Here is a 20,474-nt window from a genome sequence, read left to right on the forward strand (position 1 = left end):
TACTCTCGATTGGACTGTATATACATTTTGCACTTATATATATATATATATATATATATATATATATATATATATATATATATATATATATATATATATATTTTTTTTTTTTTTTCATTTGATTTGATTAGTTGTATGCAACAATAATGACTAGACTTATAAGGGTAAATCAGTTGTAAACGAGCCGTAACTGCGTATATTGTGAATACGATCAGTTTTTTGCAGATTCTACATTGTGAACTTTGTGAAATGTGAAATTGTCTCCTTTACATTGGGAGTCAGGCTTTCTCAGGGGAGAAGAAGGTCTGATTGAGCTCATGTGGTTCAATCAGCTCCATTTGTTTGTAATGCACACAGTGCACATCCACTATATTACTTCACAAACTGTAGCAATCTGTCAGCTTCCCCCCCCCCCCCCCCTTTTTTTTTTTTAAATAAACGTGTCAGTGGGTGACGTGTCAGGGACATTAAATCTGCGTTTATTTACACATTTACACACGGAGCGCAGCGCTGCCTCCAGGCCAAATTACATTAGCAGAAGTGAAAAGAAAAATGTCTTTCTGAGGCTGCTGAGCGCAGAAGAATGAATGGCTTTATGAGTTAACAGGCGTTCTGATGAGCGGATAAAGCAGACCCCTCTGGCTCCACCGCAGTAAAGCACTAAATCAACATCCGGAGAAAGAGAGGGCCGCGGGGTTTCGAGTGCCGCAGACAGGCCAGATTTACTGCCTCCTAAACTCTCTATAGGCTCTGTGAAAGATAGAGGTGCTACAGCAGCCAGGGACCTTCAGGTGCTATAATAGCAGGAGATATATTTTAAACGCTATCGCATTGTAAATGCAGGGCTTTGCATTCCGTATTCTGAAGTTTGGAGTTGAGTTATTCTGACAGTTCGATTTGAGCACACACCGTGAAAAAGTATATACACATACTCTTAGTGAAAACCAGGTGGCAGGTCCTTTTCTCAGTGCTCACTGGTGGCTATTTTTTTGTTTAATAATTTTATTTCTAATTTTTATCTGATTTTTTTTTCCAATTTACACGACCAATTACCCAACCCACTCATTAGGACTCCCCCTATCACTAGTGATGCCCCAACACCAGGAGGGTAAAGACTAGCACATGCACTGGTGGCCATTTTATCAGAAACACTTATATATTTGTACGTATACAGTATAGGTGCATGTTATTAGTGTAAGATTACAGACTGCAACCCAAATCTTGCTCAGCAATATCCATCACTGGGAATGGAATTGAGAAGATTTTCACTAATGTTCTTGTCACTAAATGCCATCAAATCCTCACAGCAATTACCCAAAGTAAGCAAAAACATCTAAAAATGGGGTAAGCTATTTTTTTAGTAGTAGGATTTCTTAAAATAAGCTTAAAATCTCAAAATGAGTTAAGCAAGATCTAAATCAAGCAATAATCCCTGATTATTTGGCTTAAATTTGGGCACAAGGATCAGAATGACTTGAACTGGTGACTTTTTGTGCTTATTTTCAGTTCAAATTACTTAAAACAAGAAGAAAAATTCTAAGAAGATTCTAAAACATGTTAAGATAATTATTATTAAAATAATCAAACACTTACAATGCATAGTACAAACATATATATATATATATATATATATATATATATATATATATATATATATATATATATATTTTTTTTTTTTTTTTCTTTTTTTCTTTTTTTTTTTTTAATGGCATTAAAATGGCACTAAACACCATCAAAATTTCATCATATTCTCACAGCAACTATCTAAAATATTACAGTCCTGCCTGATTCCTTACTCTTGCTTTTGGAAGAAATAATGAATGAACAGTTTTCATCTGTATACACTGCAAAAATCTATTTGCAAAAAAATAAATAGACAAAATATAAAACAGTATATGCAATGTACACCAATGGTGTAAGCTAATTTTTCATAGCTACATTTCTTAAAATATATCTCAAAATCTGAAAATAAGTGAAGTAAGACTTACAAAGCTTAAATTAGGACACAGAATCACTTCAGAATCACTTGATGTATTTTTTTTTATTTAATCTTTGCTTAAATTACTGAAACTAAGGTGCAAATTCTAAGTGAGACAGATTAAGATCATTATTGCTAAGTAAAATCAAATTTCTTAAAAAAAAAATATGATTCTTCACCTTGAAATGATATAATTTTACTTGTTAGGATTTAGTTTTTTGCAGTGCAGTGTATTGTTTGAGTGGTGGACTGTTTACAGATACATCAGGCAGACTAGCAGCAAAATGTGTGCACTCCTTATCCACTTTATCAGAAACCCATCCACTGTTTGTTAACCATTGTTTACACAGAGCTTTTTTACTGTGGTCAGTTTCTGACCATAAAGATGTTCTTATCTGGATATATTTAAGTGGTGGATCCACTCTCATCCTAGCAGTGGATGTAGGAATTACCACTTAATTGCTGTTTAAGTTGCTCACAAACAGCAGTTTGACCTCAGTGTTAAACTCCATAAAGTGAACACATACACTAGGGAAACATTAAGCACATGTGTGCAGAGTAGTGGTCAGCCCTGGTTGCAGTGTGTGTGGGGAGCAGTTGGGGTAGGTACCTTGCTTAAGGGCACTTTAGGCAATTCCTTTTGGCTCAGGGGATCAAACCTTCAGGTCACTGCTGTCCTCCAGTAACAGTAATGTGTGCCTGATACACTGATACACTCCTACACTCTTTTAAATAAGGTGATTTAAGTGTTTTGTAGAAATAAAACACTTGTGAGTGTGACCAACCTTCAAATTGATTCAGGTCCTTCACTTTTCAAGATTCTTTAGACCTTTAAAGGGTTCCTCACACTTACACATCCCCTACAGTATTTAGAAATAATGTTTTATGGAAAAAAAGTACTTCTTTTGTGGCATCAATCTTTCAGCCATTCCAAAATTATAAAGATTTTAAAGATTATCATCAACTGAATATGTGTCAAGAACTTGATGATTCAAAATTGTCTGGCTTTCAAATGAAAAAATGTATAATTAAAATGTGTATAGTTTAATAGTACAGTGATACAGAATACTGAATATCGCTTTTGGCTGGTTAAATGGAACACATCTGTTCTTCCTGCTGTTAGAAAATACTTTTTGCTTTAAAGAAACATGTCTGACCCTGAAAAGACCAAATTATACCTTTAAGGGTACAATTATGTAAAGTGTACATTATATCATACCACTGTTTCTGCAAAGTGAACCTCTTTAAACCTCCAATTTTGCTGGTTTTCGTATATTGACTAATTGTGAATCTGATTGTTTTTTATACTGAGTCAACAACTCATAGTAAGTTGCCCAATAGAAAATGCTCCAAAATAGCATTTTGTTTTTGGTGACTTCCATTCAAAGTTATGAAAGATTTCTCTGATCCTGTAAAGTTGCCATTTTAGAGATTCAGTACCAGTCAAAAGTCTTCTCATTCTATGTGTTTTCTTTCTTTTTTATGAATTTTTGCATTGCAAATTTTATATTGACTTGTAATAAAGCTATACATGGACAAATGAAGAATTATTCTGTAAAGAAAAAGTGTTGAATAAACCAGAATATGTTATATATTTTAGATTCTTCTAAGTTTATCCACATTTATCTTTGGGGACAGATCTGCACACTCTTGTGATTTTAATCTCAGTGTCTTCATGAGAGAGAGAGACAGCTGCAATAGTTTTCTCAGCATCTTGAAGGAGTTTCTGGAGGTGCTGAACAATAGTTGCTGATTTTCCTTTGCTTCTGTGAAGCTCCAGCTCATCACAAATCACCTCAAATCACCATCTCAGTTGAACAGGTTTATGTCAGGGGATTGTGAAGGACAAACATGTTTTTGTTTATAGCATAGTTCCTTATGTGTCCCTTAAGTTGATGTATTTAATATTAATCTACAATGTAGAAAATACATTAAAGAAACTAATAATAATAATGAAAAAAAAAAATATGAATAACAAGGTGTGTCCAAACTTTTGACTGGTACTGTACAAGGTTTGTGTCAGTGTGACAGTGGAGATATGGTAGTTGCTGATTGTTCTCATGTTCAGTTTTTTTTCCCACTGATCATTCCTGCTTTTTGTTTCTACAGGAAGAGTGCCAGAATTATATTCGTGTCCTGCTGGTGAATGGAGATAGGCTTTTCACCTGCGGCACAAACGCCTTCACCCCTATCTGCACCAATCGCACGGTGAGCAAAATACATTGGATGAATCCAGATTTTGACTTCCAGTTTGGGACTGGAATAATATTCATGTTGTTTGTTGGTAAACAGCCAGAAATGCTTACTTTTGCTTGCTGTCTCTGAGCACCACTTAACATCATTCTGTTACAATTTTCAGCTAAAACCTGATTGATGCGTTAGAAGTTAATCTGTGCTTTTTATTTTGAGCAACGTCCTTATGCGTGTTTGTGTAAAATATGTATAGAAAGATTACACTGAAAAAAGAGATTTGTTGGACCAACTTTAATTGGTAACACAACAAATTAAGTAAACAAGTTAGATTAAAACAATTCCTTTAAGTTAGCTCATTATAATTATTTGATTACTTTCAAGTTGATAGTTTTCATTATATCAACTTAAATTATCAAATCAAATCAAATTTATTTGTATAGCTCTTTTTACAACTGGTGTTGGCACAAAGCAGCTTTACAGAAACATGATTACAGGACAAATTATCCAGTTTATCCAACTTAATTATGTGCTTCACAATTTAAAAGTACACTGTAAAACATTTCAAGTTGTTTAAACTCAGCAACATAAGTTCTCCTGCTGCCTTAAAAGGCTGAGTTAACTCAACATGGTATTCTCAACATATTTGGTATATTATTATTTAATTGCCAATACTGACAGTATAATACTGGAGCAGCATAAGAGTAAACTCGATAAAGAGTGAAGTCTGCAGCTCAAAGCCAGCATACTGTGATCACTAGGAACACAGAATAAAGTTAATGAGGCCTGGCAATCAAATAATATTATATTACTGCACGCCTAGGATAAAGTAGCTTTGGGCAACAGACAACACAAAGATGGTAAGTAGGGGAGAGGCCACACACAATATGTAAATATATGGTGCCAGGAGCCTATAGGAAAGCTGCATGAACCAACACTGTAGAAAGAGCATTGAAGTGTAGTGACTAAAAGTTGGTTCAAATCTATTTTTTCATTGGCTCAACAAACATTTTTAAATTTTCAGGTTGAAGTTCTCTGAACTCATTTTATTGAGTTGTACTGGCCGATAAGTTCACTCCACTTAATAATATTAGTTTCCACTGACTAAAACACAGAATCACTTTTTAGAGTGTAGAAGGTCATTATATATTACAGTTCTTTAAAAATGCAAAGATGCATCATATATTTTAGCATTGTGTTTTCCCATCGAGCACAGAGATGTAAGTGGATGAGCTGTTTACACAGTAGTGGATTATTTAGAGTTTGAGTAATTTTCTTCTTGAATATGGTCTGAGATGGCTGGAAGAAAATGAGCGCGTACTTTATTGATGCAGTTCTAATGCACAGATAAAGGTCAGGTGTCTAGACAGTGACCTGGTAATGCTTTCTTTTCTTATGAAAGCGCTGCCCTTGTAAATGATGGAATCTTTTTTTTGGTACTCTACTATGTTCAGTTCCTTTTATTTATTTATTTTTGGGGTTTTTTTTGTGTTCAACTTACTCCTTCATCAGAGGAAAAATAAGACTGTGGGCCCTATCTTACACATTGCACAAGACACACCACGATGAGGATTCATTGCTATCTTTCACCCCAGCAACAGTCTATTTTCATGCCTTCAATCTGCGCTGTTTAAATAGCAACAGTGCTTGTAAATATATATCTACACTGATAAGTGTGGTAATCTGTAAGTGAGGTGCGTTTTTGGCATATTGCTATCTTGGCAACAAAAAACCCTGGTGCGCTCATGACTGAATACAACCTAGACAGACATCAACAATCAACAGTCAGACATCCATTGCCTTTTACATAAACAATAAACAAAATACAAAGTAAAATAAATAACTTTATTTAACACCAACACAAAATATAGGTCATTGTCATATTGCTTAAATGACCTGGGGTGGGTTTCCCGAAAACGATCAACCTTAGCGAATAACGAACGAACTAACGAATGACGTGAGTAAAGAACGAGTCAGTTCTGCGAGTGTTTCCCAGAGAGCTTCGCAAAGCGAAAATTAACGAAGGAGGTTAAAGAACGTCTTTGTTGACTCCTCCCCCGAAACAGCGCACTCAATCGATCCACAAACAACGATTCAACACTGCCAATATGCAGTATTTATTCACTGTTACACCCTAAAAACGTAGATATGTGTTGTAATCATCAACATTATAGAAATTATAATATTTAAATGACAAAATGATGTACTTTGGCATTAATAAAATACTCCTAAAGATACATATGACTAAATAAATACTCGAAAATCTAATCTATTTTAAAACATTTAACTGTTTTTACTTTTTTAAAACTATTATTGTTAATATATCTAATATTAATAGATATTGTACTAATATTATTAATAGTAATATTGATAGTAATATTAATTTATTATTATTATAATTATTAATAATATAAAAATAATATAATAATACATATACGTATAATACATATATATATATATATATATATATATATATATATATATATATATATATATATATATATATATATATATATATTAAACCAACAGGAGTATGTTTTATACTTTATACACTCTGTGAAGCTCCAGCTCATCCTAATTCACCATCTCAGTTGGGTTTAGGTCAGGGGATTGTGAAGGCCATGCACCTTTTTGTTTACTAGATAATTCCATATGCATCAATTAATAGTTTTCATGGTTTTAATATTAATCGACAATGTAAAAAAAAAAAATAAAAACATTGAATGAGACGTGTCCAACTTTTGACTGGTATTTATATATTTGCAAGCTGACACACCCCAGAGTTTAGAAGCACCTGATTAACGAATAATATTAAATATTACCTGCACATTCACTGATACCCTTTACAATACGTGTAGGTGTGATTAAAGACACCGCAGGCGTCCCCTGCACCGGACCTACAGTACCAGGGATTTTCCCAATAGCATGGAATATATTGTGTTGTGCTGTAATTCCCTGGTTGGAAGTGTATATAAATGTGTGTATGGCACAGTAACAGCCTGATTACAGAATCCACGGACTTGGTGACTTTGCAGCTTTGCTTTGCAGACAGACACACAGGCACATCCACTCACACCTAAGGGGCAATTTTTATCCGACATCCAATTAGCCTGAAGTCTTTGGACTGTGGGAGGAAACCGGAGCACCCGCAGACACGGGAAATAATATAATATAATATAATATAATATAATATAATATAATATAATATAATATAATATAATATAATATAATATAATATAATATAATATAATATAATATAATATAATATAATATAATATAATATAATAATAATTATATAATTATATAATTGATTATAATTAATAGTAACATAATATAATTGCTTCAACCACGGAAATAATATTTTTTCTCCCTCAAAATTGGCGGTCCCTGGTGTTTAAGGTGCTGAACTGCAAGTCGAGATCCCCTAAAGAAGCTCTTAAGAATAACGACTGGGTGAGGGCACTCGTTAATCTGCGAGCGAGTTTACGTAGTACTTTAGTTACGCACGGGTTTGGGAAACACTCTTTAATTAACGATCATTCTTAAGTACGAGTTTACGAAGTTCTTAGCGTTACGAAGCTTTCGGGAAACCCACCCCTGATCATGTACCTTTACATCATGAATGAGCAGGTCAGGTAGCTGCGCCGTTAATATAGAAATTCAACAAAGTCAGATCATACCTGGCTCTTAAAGGGAATGGCAAGTGACACGCTGATTGGTTTATTTCACATTACACCCAAAAAACACCCATGATTAATTCAGAGAATTAATACATGCCTTTTATGGTGTACTTTTCCTGTTGTTACGAGAGCAAAGACACACAAAGACATTCCTAAATCAAGCTGCACAGTCTAGCTTGTCAAAATAGACCCTTTATTTATTATTTATTGTCTTATTCTAATTCTAAAAAGTATGTAAATACATATGACACAAATGAGGCTTAACCAATAAACGAGATATATGTAGACATAGATAAAGATGAAAGGGTGACCCTTTACTGCAGTCTAGTTTATGTACGTACATTGTTTCAGGCCTCAGTCTCGTCTTACTGATGCGTGTGAGTCAGTTGTGCTGAGCTTTAATCTTCAGGATTAGCACTAAATCCATTCTCCAGTGCAGGCTATTGGTGGTGACAGTTTTTTTGCTTTGTTTACATTGACCGTCACCCCTCGCTGACTGGCAGTACTGCACAGTAATGATGAAGTTAGTGCTAACTTACAGTACTTACAGTAACTCCACACGAAAATCAACACTGTGCTGTAAACTACAGTTTAAAAAAAAATTAAATAATAAAAGTCTTATTTTATAACAGTCTGAAGCCTTTGTATATTGACCTGCACTTCAGTCAATTATGATTTTTGATTGTTGAGCTCAGATGTCAAATTATATGAGATATTATGATTTGAGTAAATATATTTCAATTATGACAACCAATCCCAAATCCATGTTGAATCCACATCTGTTAAATTTGTTGTGAAGTTTATTTTTCAGAAAAAGGATTATTAATGAATATTATATCATAATAGTATTTGGTATTTTACTGAGGAATACATTAGATCTATTTTGAATGCATTTGTGTATGTTACATTAATATAGCACCTTTTCTAATACCCAGGAAGGTTTTACAAATTCACACACCACACTCCCAACCAGCCATTCATACACTCATTCACAAAGCAAGAACATAGAAACTCCACCCAGATCGAGACTTGATCACAAGACTCCAAATGTTCCAACTGTGCCAAATAGATTTATTGTGGATTTAGATAATGTAATCCAATTTGTAATCCATATTTTGTTTTCCTAAATATTGAGAATGCCTTTAGAGACTTACAGAAAAGTTATGTTATTGCACATTCTTGCATTATTAAATAATATTAATAAGAACCTAAGAGGTCGTTTTAATACAGAGTAGTACAGTACAGAGTGTGTTCAGCCTAATATTTGCTTAACCATTTAAAAATCATTATATTATCACTATAATGCTTTCGTGAAACTGAGCCTTGAGCAGTTAAAACACTGTCCTTCAGGTTTCTCTAAATTGGGCCCAGAGGCACAACCAACATCTCAAAATAGCTGCTGCATTAAATTGTGTGCTAATGACCTTCATTATAAATAAAACATTCAGATAGTATTGTTTACCCTATTTTTGGCTACAGAGTTAACGTGAAGGTGTTTTTTAAGTCCCTTTTGTTAATAACATAAATCACCTGGATGCAGAATGATACTTTCTGTACAAAAACAGAACAGCTCTCCTTAGACTGAATATCTTGCTGTAAGGAGAGAATGGGTAAGGAGATATATGACCTAAACATTTCTCAGCAGTAAACTCAGGAAAAAAAAATTAGCTTGGACCAGTCTAGGCCCGATTCTTGCTCAAATACTGTTCATATGTGGGTTCATTGCTGCATGTTTCAACACCCCCATTTGCCCCTATTTGAGTAATAATATAGCAGGCCCAAGTCGCATATCACCTATATGACCATGTGCTGATGCCCCTATTTGCAGAGTATAATATGTTAATTGGCCTGAGCAGAGTGCAATATGGTAATTGGCTCGAGTTGCAGGTGGCAGTGCACCCGTTTGCATGGTATAATAGGGTAATCGGCCTGAGCCGCATGTACCTATACCCTTGTTTGCTGAGTATAATATGAAAACTGTCCCGCTCTGCTTTACCATTTTTCTGGTTATAGAGTATAAACCACACTTGGCCCAATTCTGCATGACAGATGCAGACAGATGAGTCTCAACTGCTGCCATCATACATAGCCATAGCTGATCTTGGGCCAATACTTCATGCTATCTGAGAAGTGTAGAAGATAATAGCACTGTGCCAACCAACCCATTATGCACAATATATCACCAGGCACTAGCAGATTAGCTGATTATGTTGATGAGAGTCTTCTTTTATTTACTCTGACAGTCACTCCCTCTTTGGCTCTTGTGAAAGAGGCTGATGCTCGTTATTGGCCTGATGCTGCTGGACCCCAAAGGTGTGAATGTCCCCGGTACTTCATGCCAGCAGGACAGCTTTGGCTGGTGCATCAATCCTGGAAGGAAGTGAAGCTTTAAAAGCTAGTTTCAGTGAAATACTCCAACGTGTCCCCGTGATGTGACCGGTAAATCTGAATCTTTAAACAAAAGTGTCTCAGTGTGGCACAAACACAGCTGCCCGTGGCCTTTCAGACCACCCTCTTAATATGCATTATGGATGTTGCGCTATATCTGTGAAGCCTCTTGTTGTCTGAAGGTGCTCCATCAATGCGTGCCTTTCATCTTTCACCATAGCGAAGACACACACGCTCTCTCCGGCCCTCGCCGCCGCTTCCTTTGGCCAAACATGCTAATTCAGGCCAGCGCTCGCCGCCAACTTAAAGTGGCTTTACGTCCTGAAGGAAGCTGAAAGGCTTCCAGCTGTTCACTGAAGTCCCTCTCTCAGCCAGCGGCAGGATAATCCCTCCTTTACACCGATTACACAGGGCAAGTGTTGTGGCCATCAGCTGCTTGTAAGATAATAAGCTCAAGTGAGACGACACAGGATCTAAGCTTTCCCTAAGGACCCATTCATAGAGATGAGCCCAAAGACAAGCAGCACCAATCCTAGCATTGAAGCTATGTAGCTCTAGTGTAGAATCTTCTTTTCTTTGTTTAAAAAGTGTGATTTTCAGTTGTATAAAGCAGAATTACAATTTACCACACTATTTGTTTAAGTGTTGTTTAGTTTTGGCACAGTGCTTTGTTGGGAAGTGAGATGTGCAATGTGGGAGGAACACCGGGTAACACTTTCTATGAATGTCATCTCTATTATACTCTATTTACATACTCATAACTTTTTATAGGGCATTCATAAAGCATTCTAAACATGATTATACATATTTATAAAACTTTATAAGAATGTATAGCCACGTTCATTAGGCATTATGAATTGTGATCATAATGCATCTTCAGCTGTGTTTATAAGATATTATATTATATATTATATATATATATATATATATATATATATATATATATATATATATAAGACTAAGAACCTTAACAAAGCATGCTATAATTACTTTTAAACACTCCTGAATTATACTTATTTATTACAATACATACATTGTGTGTTACACTACTCACTACTTTCTTTTTAGTGGTCATATTTTTGATATCTTTTACATATGGTGCTATTGCTGCATAAGATCTAGCATGTTCATACAATCATTTTTTTAAATCTGTATTTATGAACATAGCCTGACACTTACTCACACTAACACTTGTATTTACATTATATTTTATGTGTCGGGTGTTTCAGGATTCTGTTAAATCAAGCTGAAATAAAGGACTCAATAAACATTGTTGTATTTATAACTCCTAAAATCTAAAATATTAGAATGATTCATTCGTGACTGTTGATTAGAATTCAGCCAGACTGACTCATAAAATAACTGAAGATTCCCACTGCTATCATTAACCGTAATGTTAAATCTGTATATCATGCTGTATATCATGGTCACCTAATTCTATGTGTAAAACAACTCAAATCACAGTTATTGGCAGACGCATTTGCACAATTTAAACATTTAGAGAAGTTCTCACACTCATATCTCTCGATGGGCAGGTGTGCAGGTGTACGGCTTCTGTGTGTGATTTATTATACACTAAGAAAAGCCATTAGCCTGTTTTCTTTTGCTTGTAATAGGAAGGAGGTGCATATAAAATCTGTAGACGCCAGCACTTGCACCCAGACAGATTCTGTTACACAGGAAGCCGTAATTGAATTTCTTTTAGGAGTCAGACGCAGTGACTCTTAAATTATTCTGACAATATTAGCTGATTTTTGCAGCCAGCAAGTGCGCTGTCAGGCTGCCAGTTCTGGGTCGTGTTGTTATACGCTTTTTCAAACACGAGTCACACAGTCTGGCCCGGCTCTCGCTGCTGATTCCACTTCACCCTGTTGTGAAAGCTAAAGCTTACCTCAGCCCCAGTGTGGCCCGGTAATGACTCCTCCAGCAGTGCAGATGGATATCTGTCAGAGTGCATCTGGAGCCGACGCTCAACTGTAAGGAAGGCGCATTAAGAGCACATCGAGCGCAGAAAGAAGCCGCAGACCTTTCCGGAGTTTGGGCTGTGTTAGCATATCCCCTGTGCTTAATGTGTACAAATGTCAATTTCTTTCTCCGCCACGCGAGCCTCCCTTCGGCTGGCTAAATGTCACGCTCGCTATGAATCACAGCCGCGCCATACGTCACACATAAGGCCGAAACGAGTGTGTGGGGAGCGATTAGCGCCTCGCTGCCACAGACAACGCTTACCATGACTGCCAAGTAATGAGATAAAAATGTTGAAGCTCCTGAAATTAGCATTGGCCACTCCACAACTGCATGTGCTGCAATAAATGACTTGGATATGGAGCAGCACAGCAGTCTTTGTGTGGCCTATAGCTCAGGATTGCAGACGCTGTGATAAAACTGTGCAGCACCTTAAAAAAATGTCGGAGAAAATGATATGTAAAACTATGTGTCAAACCAGCAATCATCAATTCCACAAGTATTAGAATAAATACTGTATAAATTACAAAATAAACATAGTGCTAATTCCAGAAGCTTCAACATTTGTAAGTCTTACACATAGGTACATAGGCAATGCATTACATGGCTAATGTATTGTATTGTCCTGGGGGAAAAACAGTATTTCCAGTTTCCATTGAACACCTAGTTTATCTAATCATTCCTTCATTAAGCTAAATCAGCTGAGGTGCTAGTGGATCTAAATACATTCAAACAGTGGCCTTTAAAGTCAACAACCAAATCAATAATAACTGACTTTGTGTTTATTTGGGTTTATTCTAATGTTATATAGAGTTTATTACAGGTAAACGCTCTCACTGATCACTGACTTTATGTTTATTTGGGTTTATTCTAATGTTATATAGAGTTTATTACAGGTAAACGCTCTCACTGATCACTGACTTTACGTTTATTTACAAGAAATAGTAAACATTTGAAGGTTAAGAGGAATCTTTACTTTTATCTTTTCTTTAGGAGATTTGGTGGTGTCAGGAGATAAAAAATATAATGTAACTGGTCTCTCTCTCTCTCTCTCTCTCTCTTTCTTTTTCTATCTCCTAGCTGACTAATCTCACAGAGATCCATGATCAAATCAGTGGGATGGCACGCTGCCCTTATAACCCTCTTCATAACTCCACGGCGCTCATCACCTCCAGTGGAGAGCTGTACGCTGCCACTGCTATGGACTTCTCCGGCAGGGACCCAGCCATTTACCGCAGCCTGGGGGGTCTACCCCCTCTCCGCACAGCACAGTACAACTCCAAATGGCTCAACGGTAATGGGGGACAGCTCAGAATGGGGCTGTTTTGTTGGTATTATAGTTCTGATAACAAAAGAGAAGAAAGTGATAGTCTTATGACCAATTGTATTTATCCATTCAGCACCATTTTACACCAAGTATAGCCAGTTGCCCAAACCCTAAATGTTCATTTGATGTCTTTAGTTTTACACTGGTGCTACGAGACAGATTTAACTCAAGCTGAGAGATTCTGTGTACTTGCTGTTTTATTATATTAAAGGAACAGTCCATATTTTTGGGATAGAATATGTGTAATTGTCTGAGCATGCTAAGAGGTACTTTTAAAACATGCATTGTGGTGCAGTCTCCTTTCAGAGTGAATGAATCTGGTGATTTTAGTGAGGATTCTGTCACACTCTCTTTCAGCTCACAGACTCTCTTTAGTTCTAAATCTGCTTTTATATAAAAAAAAAAAAACAGATAAAGACTGAGTTTGCTGTTCTAATATCTCAGGAGAAAAAAGGAGATTGAACAATGCATGTTTTAAAAGTACATTTTAGCATTATTTGTGCAATTATGACTTGGTTTTTCTCTTTAATATAATAAAATAGCAAGTATAAAGAATTAATCTAGGAGATTTGGTGCTGTCAGCACCAACGCTTATAGCCAGAAAAAGGTCCTGGGACCTACCAGACACATAGGTTTTTAATTAATACATGTGGTTTTGCAGTTTTGGTAACAGATGCACACTAATGCCACACATTATACCACAGTTAGTTCTGATTCTGCAATGTAATTGGTTAAGAGGCGTATTATGAGTGACATTATCAGCCGGTAATGCACTGTAACCAAAGCTATATTATTTCGCCACACTCAGGTAACCTAGCAATGAAAAAGCGCTTACAAACCAAACAGGGCAGCTACAAACAGAGCAGCAATGGAACTATTTTAACTCACTGAGTTTTTTATAAACCAAACACATCATATATTCTCATCCTCTTTAACTCAAAATCTTTCAATAAACAGTGATGATGAAACTGTGGTATATTATATATTATACTGTAGCACTGCCTCTAGTGTATTATTGCTTAATTATAATATTCTGTCCTCTTCCCACTGAGCAATGCTACTGCTTTCAGTTTAAAAGACTGTAAAAAAGCTTTTCGGACTGCTGCTTTAAATAATAGTACAGCAGACTACAAAATGTGCCTTTTAGTTTAGTTTCTATTATCCAAAGCTAACAAGCTTAGCTAAGGCTAACACGTGAGGGTATATGAGACCCACAATATAACAGAATGAAAAAATCATTCAAGACTTTACCCACATTAAAAATACTAGAGAACATCAAAAATATGTTCTTATTGGACAGTGGAAGATGACATGAAATCAAAACACAAGGATGCAAAAAACTCACAAGAAGAGCATATATTAAGAAACAGTCAGAGAAAACCTGAGATAATAAGTCCCTACAGTTTGAGGAGAGTGTGTGATGATTGAGTCATGCAGTTAGCTCCATGCTAATTGGACAACAGCAGTATAATAGTGAAGCCTTCTTTGCTTGTTAGCTACATTAGCCTCGTAGTTCTAGTACTAAAACTAAGAGCAAACGTCAGACATTAACCTCTCAACATGCCAGCATTTTGGTCAATCTTCTGTCTGATATTACATGGCTGTATCTTGAAAATTTCTCTTTATAAAGGTTTTATGTTTGACAAGAAACATTACTGAGATTCTTTATTGTAACTGTAATAAAAATGAAAAATATTGAAACTGTCAACTGTCAAACTGTAATTAATAAAACTCATAAAATTGGCACCTTCCTGAACTTTTCACATTTTAAAATTAATTCATTAAATGCAAATTAATCATTTCATTATCCTCCAAACCTTTCATCTCTTTTCGTTTTCTAGCTTTTATGTCTATTTTCCTTCATGCAGAATTTGTGGCTGATTCCTCCTAAAACTAATCTGAAATGATTAAGCGTATTAATTAAGTTTACAGTACAGATTCTTAAAGTTTTTTTTAGGAGACTCCAAAGCTTATTAAAACTTATTTTACTGCAGAGATAAAGGGATTTGTATCACCTTTACCTGTAGCCAGTATACAGGCCAAGAATTGTTAAGGGGTTCAACACGTCGTAGTCGATCGACTAAAATACTTGAGGTCAGATCAGGTAAATCCTGAAACTGTTGCTTTACATCCACAGCACCACTGATCAAAAATCCATTTAAGGACATTAGAAATCTTTCTATACATCAGACATGAGGCAGAGTAAGAGTTGAGCTTGAGTGGCGGCCGGTGTGACCTTAGGTGACCTAATGTCCTGCAGCAAATGTCTTCTCTTTATTCAATTATTCTGCCGTTTTCCGTGAAGGTCGCGACACTGACATTTGCTTTCGGCACACAAAGCAAATTGTCCTCCTCACTTGAAACGGCTTGATCTCGCCACATCTAACTCTCCCGTCCAAAAAGGAAGGAGGACAAGAAAGGAGAAGTCTCACGCCTCAGTGGAAGAAGAGAAAGGGGAGGTCAAGCGCTATCTTTTCAGTGTGGAATTTTATCTGATTCCCATTAAAAGATAATTGGAAAAATAAATTAAAGTCAAAACACGCAGAGCACGCTGCAGCCTTTGGAAAAGGTTTAATAAATTTGAATTTTATGGCAAATTGATTTTTTGCTCTCCTCTACTTCCGCTGGTCAGGCCAAAAAAAGAGCTCGTCCAATCTGAAAGGAATTAAATCACTGTTGACAAAAACAGCGTCTGTGAGTCCAGCGTGATTGTACATGATGATTAATATTGAAAAACGTCTGCAGTCTCCGGGTGTGAATGGAGAGAGATAATTAGATGAGTGTACTTCTTACAGCCATTTCTCATCTTAACCTTTATATTCACTCCTGATGAACGGCCATGTCTGTTACCTCACTGTGAGATTAATAAAAACGTCATTCTCTTAATGCAAACGACATGCCGTGAGTTCTGCTCTATCAGCTGAGTCTCCTGGTGATGTCCTGATCCAGTCCTGAAATATGTCCCTCACACCTAATTCACACTGGTTTAGTGCATCTTTACCCAGCTATTTATTAGGTATATCTAATATCTAATAGTATAATATAATATAATATATTATAATATAAAATATTTTAATATATAATATATTATAATATAATTATAATTTAATTATAATTATGTATGTATAACAGTTTATAGTGATTTATATGCGTTTAAAAAAAAAGAACTTTCTATGAATTTCATTTGGAAATTTAGAGTCTATTAGGCTCTATAAACATACTCATAACACATAACAATATAATTACAAAGCATTAAAAACATGACTATAAATAATTGTGAAAAAAAAAGTACAATCCATTTTAACCAAGTAAAGTGACAGATGTCCATCATTGGAATATATTATTGATTGCAACATTTATATAATATTTTAATCCATATTAGTAACATATACAGCTGATGATGCATTATAAACACATTTCACATTGCATAATAAACATGGCAATAGTGTGTTTTTTTTTACTAATATTTAAAACCATGTTTATAATGCCTTTAGAATGCATTATAATGTGTTATGTGTATATTTATAGAGTCTAATAGACACACCGTTCATAGAAACTATTATAAAAAGTCAATCAGACACAATGAGTAAAACAAACTAAAATGGAAAAAGTAAAATAATGAAAATGAACCAGCATCAAAAACAAGCATGGTATGTTTGTCATTATGCAATGTACAGTGAAGCGAGTAATTGCAAACAATTAATTTATTATATCTTATAAAGGATCTGATTATTTTTGTAGTTAATAAAATATGATAAAATCAGCATTGGCACATCTACTGCTTTAGGTTTAAACACATACACTAAAATGAAGTTATTTTCCTGAATTATTTTAGTTTTAGCGGCCTTACATCTTGTTGTCCTTTTTTAGTAACCTTTATCTGTATATAAATGTAAACTCCTATTAGTAATTAATTCACAATTTGTGTGCAAAGCAGTGTTTACTGAAGGCACAGTAAAATGATCAATGGGAATTAATGCTTAACTTTCATTTTCCCTCCTCTTTTCTTTTCTTTCTGTCAAACTCAGAGCCGAACTTTGTGTCCTCATATGACATTGGGAACTTCACCTATTTTTTCTTCCGGGAGAACGCGGTGGAGCATGACTGCGGCAGGACAGTGTTTTCCCGCGCTGCTAGAGTGTGTAAAAACGATATCGGTGGGCGTTTCCTGCTGGAGGATACCTGGACCACCTTTATGAAGGCCAGACTGAACTGCTCTCGGCCAGGAGAAATCCCTTTCAGCTACAACGAGCTGCAGGGCACCTTCTTCCTGCCTGAGCTGGAGCTGCTGTACGGTATCTTCACCACCAATGTGTGAGTATGACATGATATCTGAATTGTTCTTCTGTCAATTCAGATCTATCTATCTGTCTGTCTTCCAGTTGAATAGAAATGTATACAGCTCTGGGAAAAAATAGAGACCATTTAAAAACAAAGAGTTTCTTTGATTTTACCAATTTGGAAAACCTCTGGAATATAATCAAGAGGAAGATGGATGATCACAAGCCATCAAACCAAGCTGAACTGCTTGAATCTGAATATACCAGGAGTGGCATAAAGTTGTCAAAAACAGTGTGTAAGACTGGGGGAGGAGAACTTGCCAAACTGTGATTAAAAACCAGGGTTATTCCACCCAAATATTGATTTCTGAACTCTTAAAAGTGTATGAATATAAACTTGTTTTCTTTGCATTATTGGAGGTCTGAAAGCTCTGCATATTTTCTTGTTATTTCAGGCATTTCTCTGCACATTTCTGCATATAAATGACAATATTTTGGAATTTGGCATACATGTTTTCTGTAGTTTATAGAATGAAACAACAATGTTTTAAAAACAACATTTTACTGAAACATATACCTATAGATAGAAACTGAAGTTGTATATATATATATATATATATATATATATATATATATATATATATATATATATACATATATGTATCTATCTGTCTATCTATCAGCATTAATCTCAATTGCTAAACATAAATAAATATTCATTTTGCTAAACAAATGCATACATTACTAGAAACATTATTAACCTACTGGGCTTCAGGGGCGTGTTGGTGATTTGCAATAATATAGAGCATTTGATAAAGTCATGCTCTGTCTCTTGCTGTGAGTAACTGGTGAAATTGTGAGTCTGTCATCTGCCTCTTATTTTTATTTATAATTGGTGGATCTGAAGATAACAGTGGTAAATAATGATTGCCTCATATAATTCTAAATTAATATATATTATACGTTCTGCTTCATATCTTCTGAAATATACTGTAGCTTCTGTGTGATGGAATGCTGTAAACAGAAAAAGGGGTCACTTTAAAGCCTCCAGTCTGTAAACATCTGTGTTCACACAGCAGGTGAAAGCAGCTCAAATCTGATTCCCTCACCAAATCCAACACTTAGTTTGTGATGTATAACTGATGCACCTGCTCAAAACAGAATTGCTTCATGTTAAGTTTTGGTTTCATCCTTGCTAGAAACAACAGGAGCTGTGAAGGAGTTCTGCTGAAAGCTGGATTTATCACATAAATTTTTCTCAAATTCTCTGTAAAAGGGGCACATTTATTTGAAAACAGACACTTATTTGGTTTCTGTCCTTTCTTAAAATTACATTTTCAAGCTTTTATTTTGCTTTGATGCTGCAGTCACATCTTGTGGCTTTGTTTGACCATTTTTTTTAGAAACATGGAGCGGTTGCGATATTATTGGACAGTCCACCTCTTTTTGAGCCCTGTTGCCTCGTTATTCCACCACTGAAACCCTTCTTGACATAAAAGTTGCATGAATTCCATGAATCTGGCTCTTCAGACAGATTTGCATTTTTGCAAATTGAATATATATTTGGTTTTTGGTTTGAAAAAAAAAAATACTAGATTTGGTGTGTTTATTGTCATTCACGCTGTTTGTGTCATAAATGATGAAAAAGACAGTTTTTTTGCCTGTTTCGTTTGCTATGTGAACATAGCCTTTGTGTGTCTAGGCTTCATTCAGTCTCCATTCTCTCACAGAAACAGCATTGCTGCCTCAGCAGTGTGTGCCTTCAACCTGAGCGCCATCACCCAGGTGTTCAGCGGCCCTTTTAAATACCAGGAGAACTCTCGCTCCGCCTGGCTGCCTTACCCCAACCCCAACCCTGACTTTCAGGTAAGATACCAGTCAGAACAGACACCGCAGCACCAGTCCACATCCGCTCGGAGCACAGAGCATGCTGGGAGACACTGAATTAGCCTTTTATCCTGAGTCTGAAGTCAAAGCAGGGTGCCCTTAGCTAACATTAAGCCGCTGCCTGGTGACTGTTAATTGAGTTAGCACAGAAACTGCTCCCAAGATAATAAAAACATAATTTATTCATTGATTTATTCCATATTAACCATAGAAAGTCACGAGCGCTTGCAGAAATGAATGTTTAAACATGATCGCTTGCATTAATACCAATTTTATTGTAGCTGACAAATTAGATTGTTCGAAAAACATGAGCGTTGAGCCGCACTTGAGTTGTGTGCCTTTGCCCACGCAATTAAGTCAAGAGGCCTCTTCATCTGTGCTATTATCCCTTCCTGTCTTGCCTGCTTAATCTCGGAAAAGGGTGACATGTAATGTGAATTTAACTGTTATTTTTTTAGATGCTGTCCAGTTGACCTACCCTGCACACAGATAATAATTCTAACTTTTTTTTTTCAGTGTGCTTTTACACCTACCTTGTTTTCTACAGACTTTCAGGGCATTTTGGTCCAGTTAAAACAGACTCTGGTTCATTTGTACCCAAAGGGCGGTTCATTTCTGTAGGTGTGAAAAAATCATTTGTACTGTATTGATCGTATCGGGACCTGCAAGAACTCTAAAGCGTTTGATTGTACTGAGAATTTGATCCAGTCTTGAACCAACTCAGCTTTTAAATATTCTCTTCATGTTTGAGCTAAATGGCTGTTCAGGTGCAGTTTATC

General features: G+C 35.7%; 1 protein-coding gene across 2 annotated transcripts in view; it reads left to right on the plus strand.

Moving 5' to 3' along the window:
* sema5a (sema domain, seven thrombospondin repeats (type 1 and type 1-like), transmembrane domain (TM) and short cytoplasmic domain, (semaphorin) 5A) overlaps positions 1–20,474 on the plus strand; it is a 281,050-nt gene that overhangs the window by 143,027 nt on the left and 117,549 nt on the right. For both annotated transcript variants that reach the window (XM_049485501.1, XM_049485492.1), the window contains exons 6-9: positions 4,088–4,186; positions 13,282–13,495; positions 17,557–17,842; positions 19,539–19,674. In XM_049485501.1, the coding sequence (XP_049341458.1) occupies positions 4,088–4,186; positions 13,282–13,495; positions 17,557–17,842; positions 19,539–19,674 (735 nt within the window). The remainder of the gene's footprint in view (positions 1–4,087; positions 4,187–13,281; positions 13,496–17,556; positions 17,843–19,538; positions 19,675–20,474) is intronic.

This window comes from Astyanax mexicanus, chromosome 1 (genome assembly GCF_023375975.1).
Source record: "Astyanax mexicanus isolate ESR-SI-001 chromosome 1, AstMex3_surface, whole genome shotgun sequence".
Lineage (NCBI taxonomy): Eukaryota > Metazoa > Chordata > Actinopteri > Characiformes > Acestrorhamphidae > Astyanax > Astyanax mexicanus.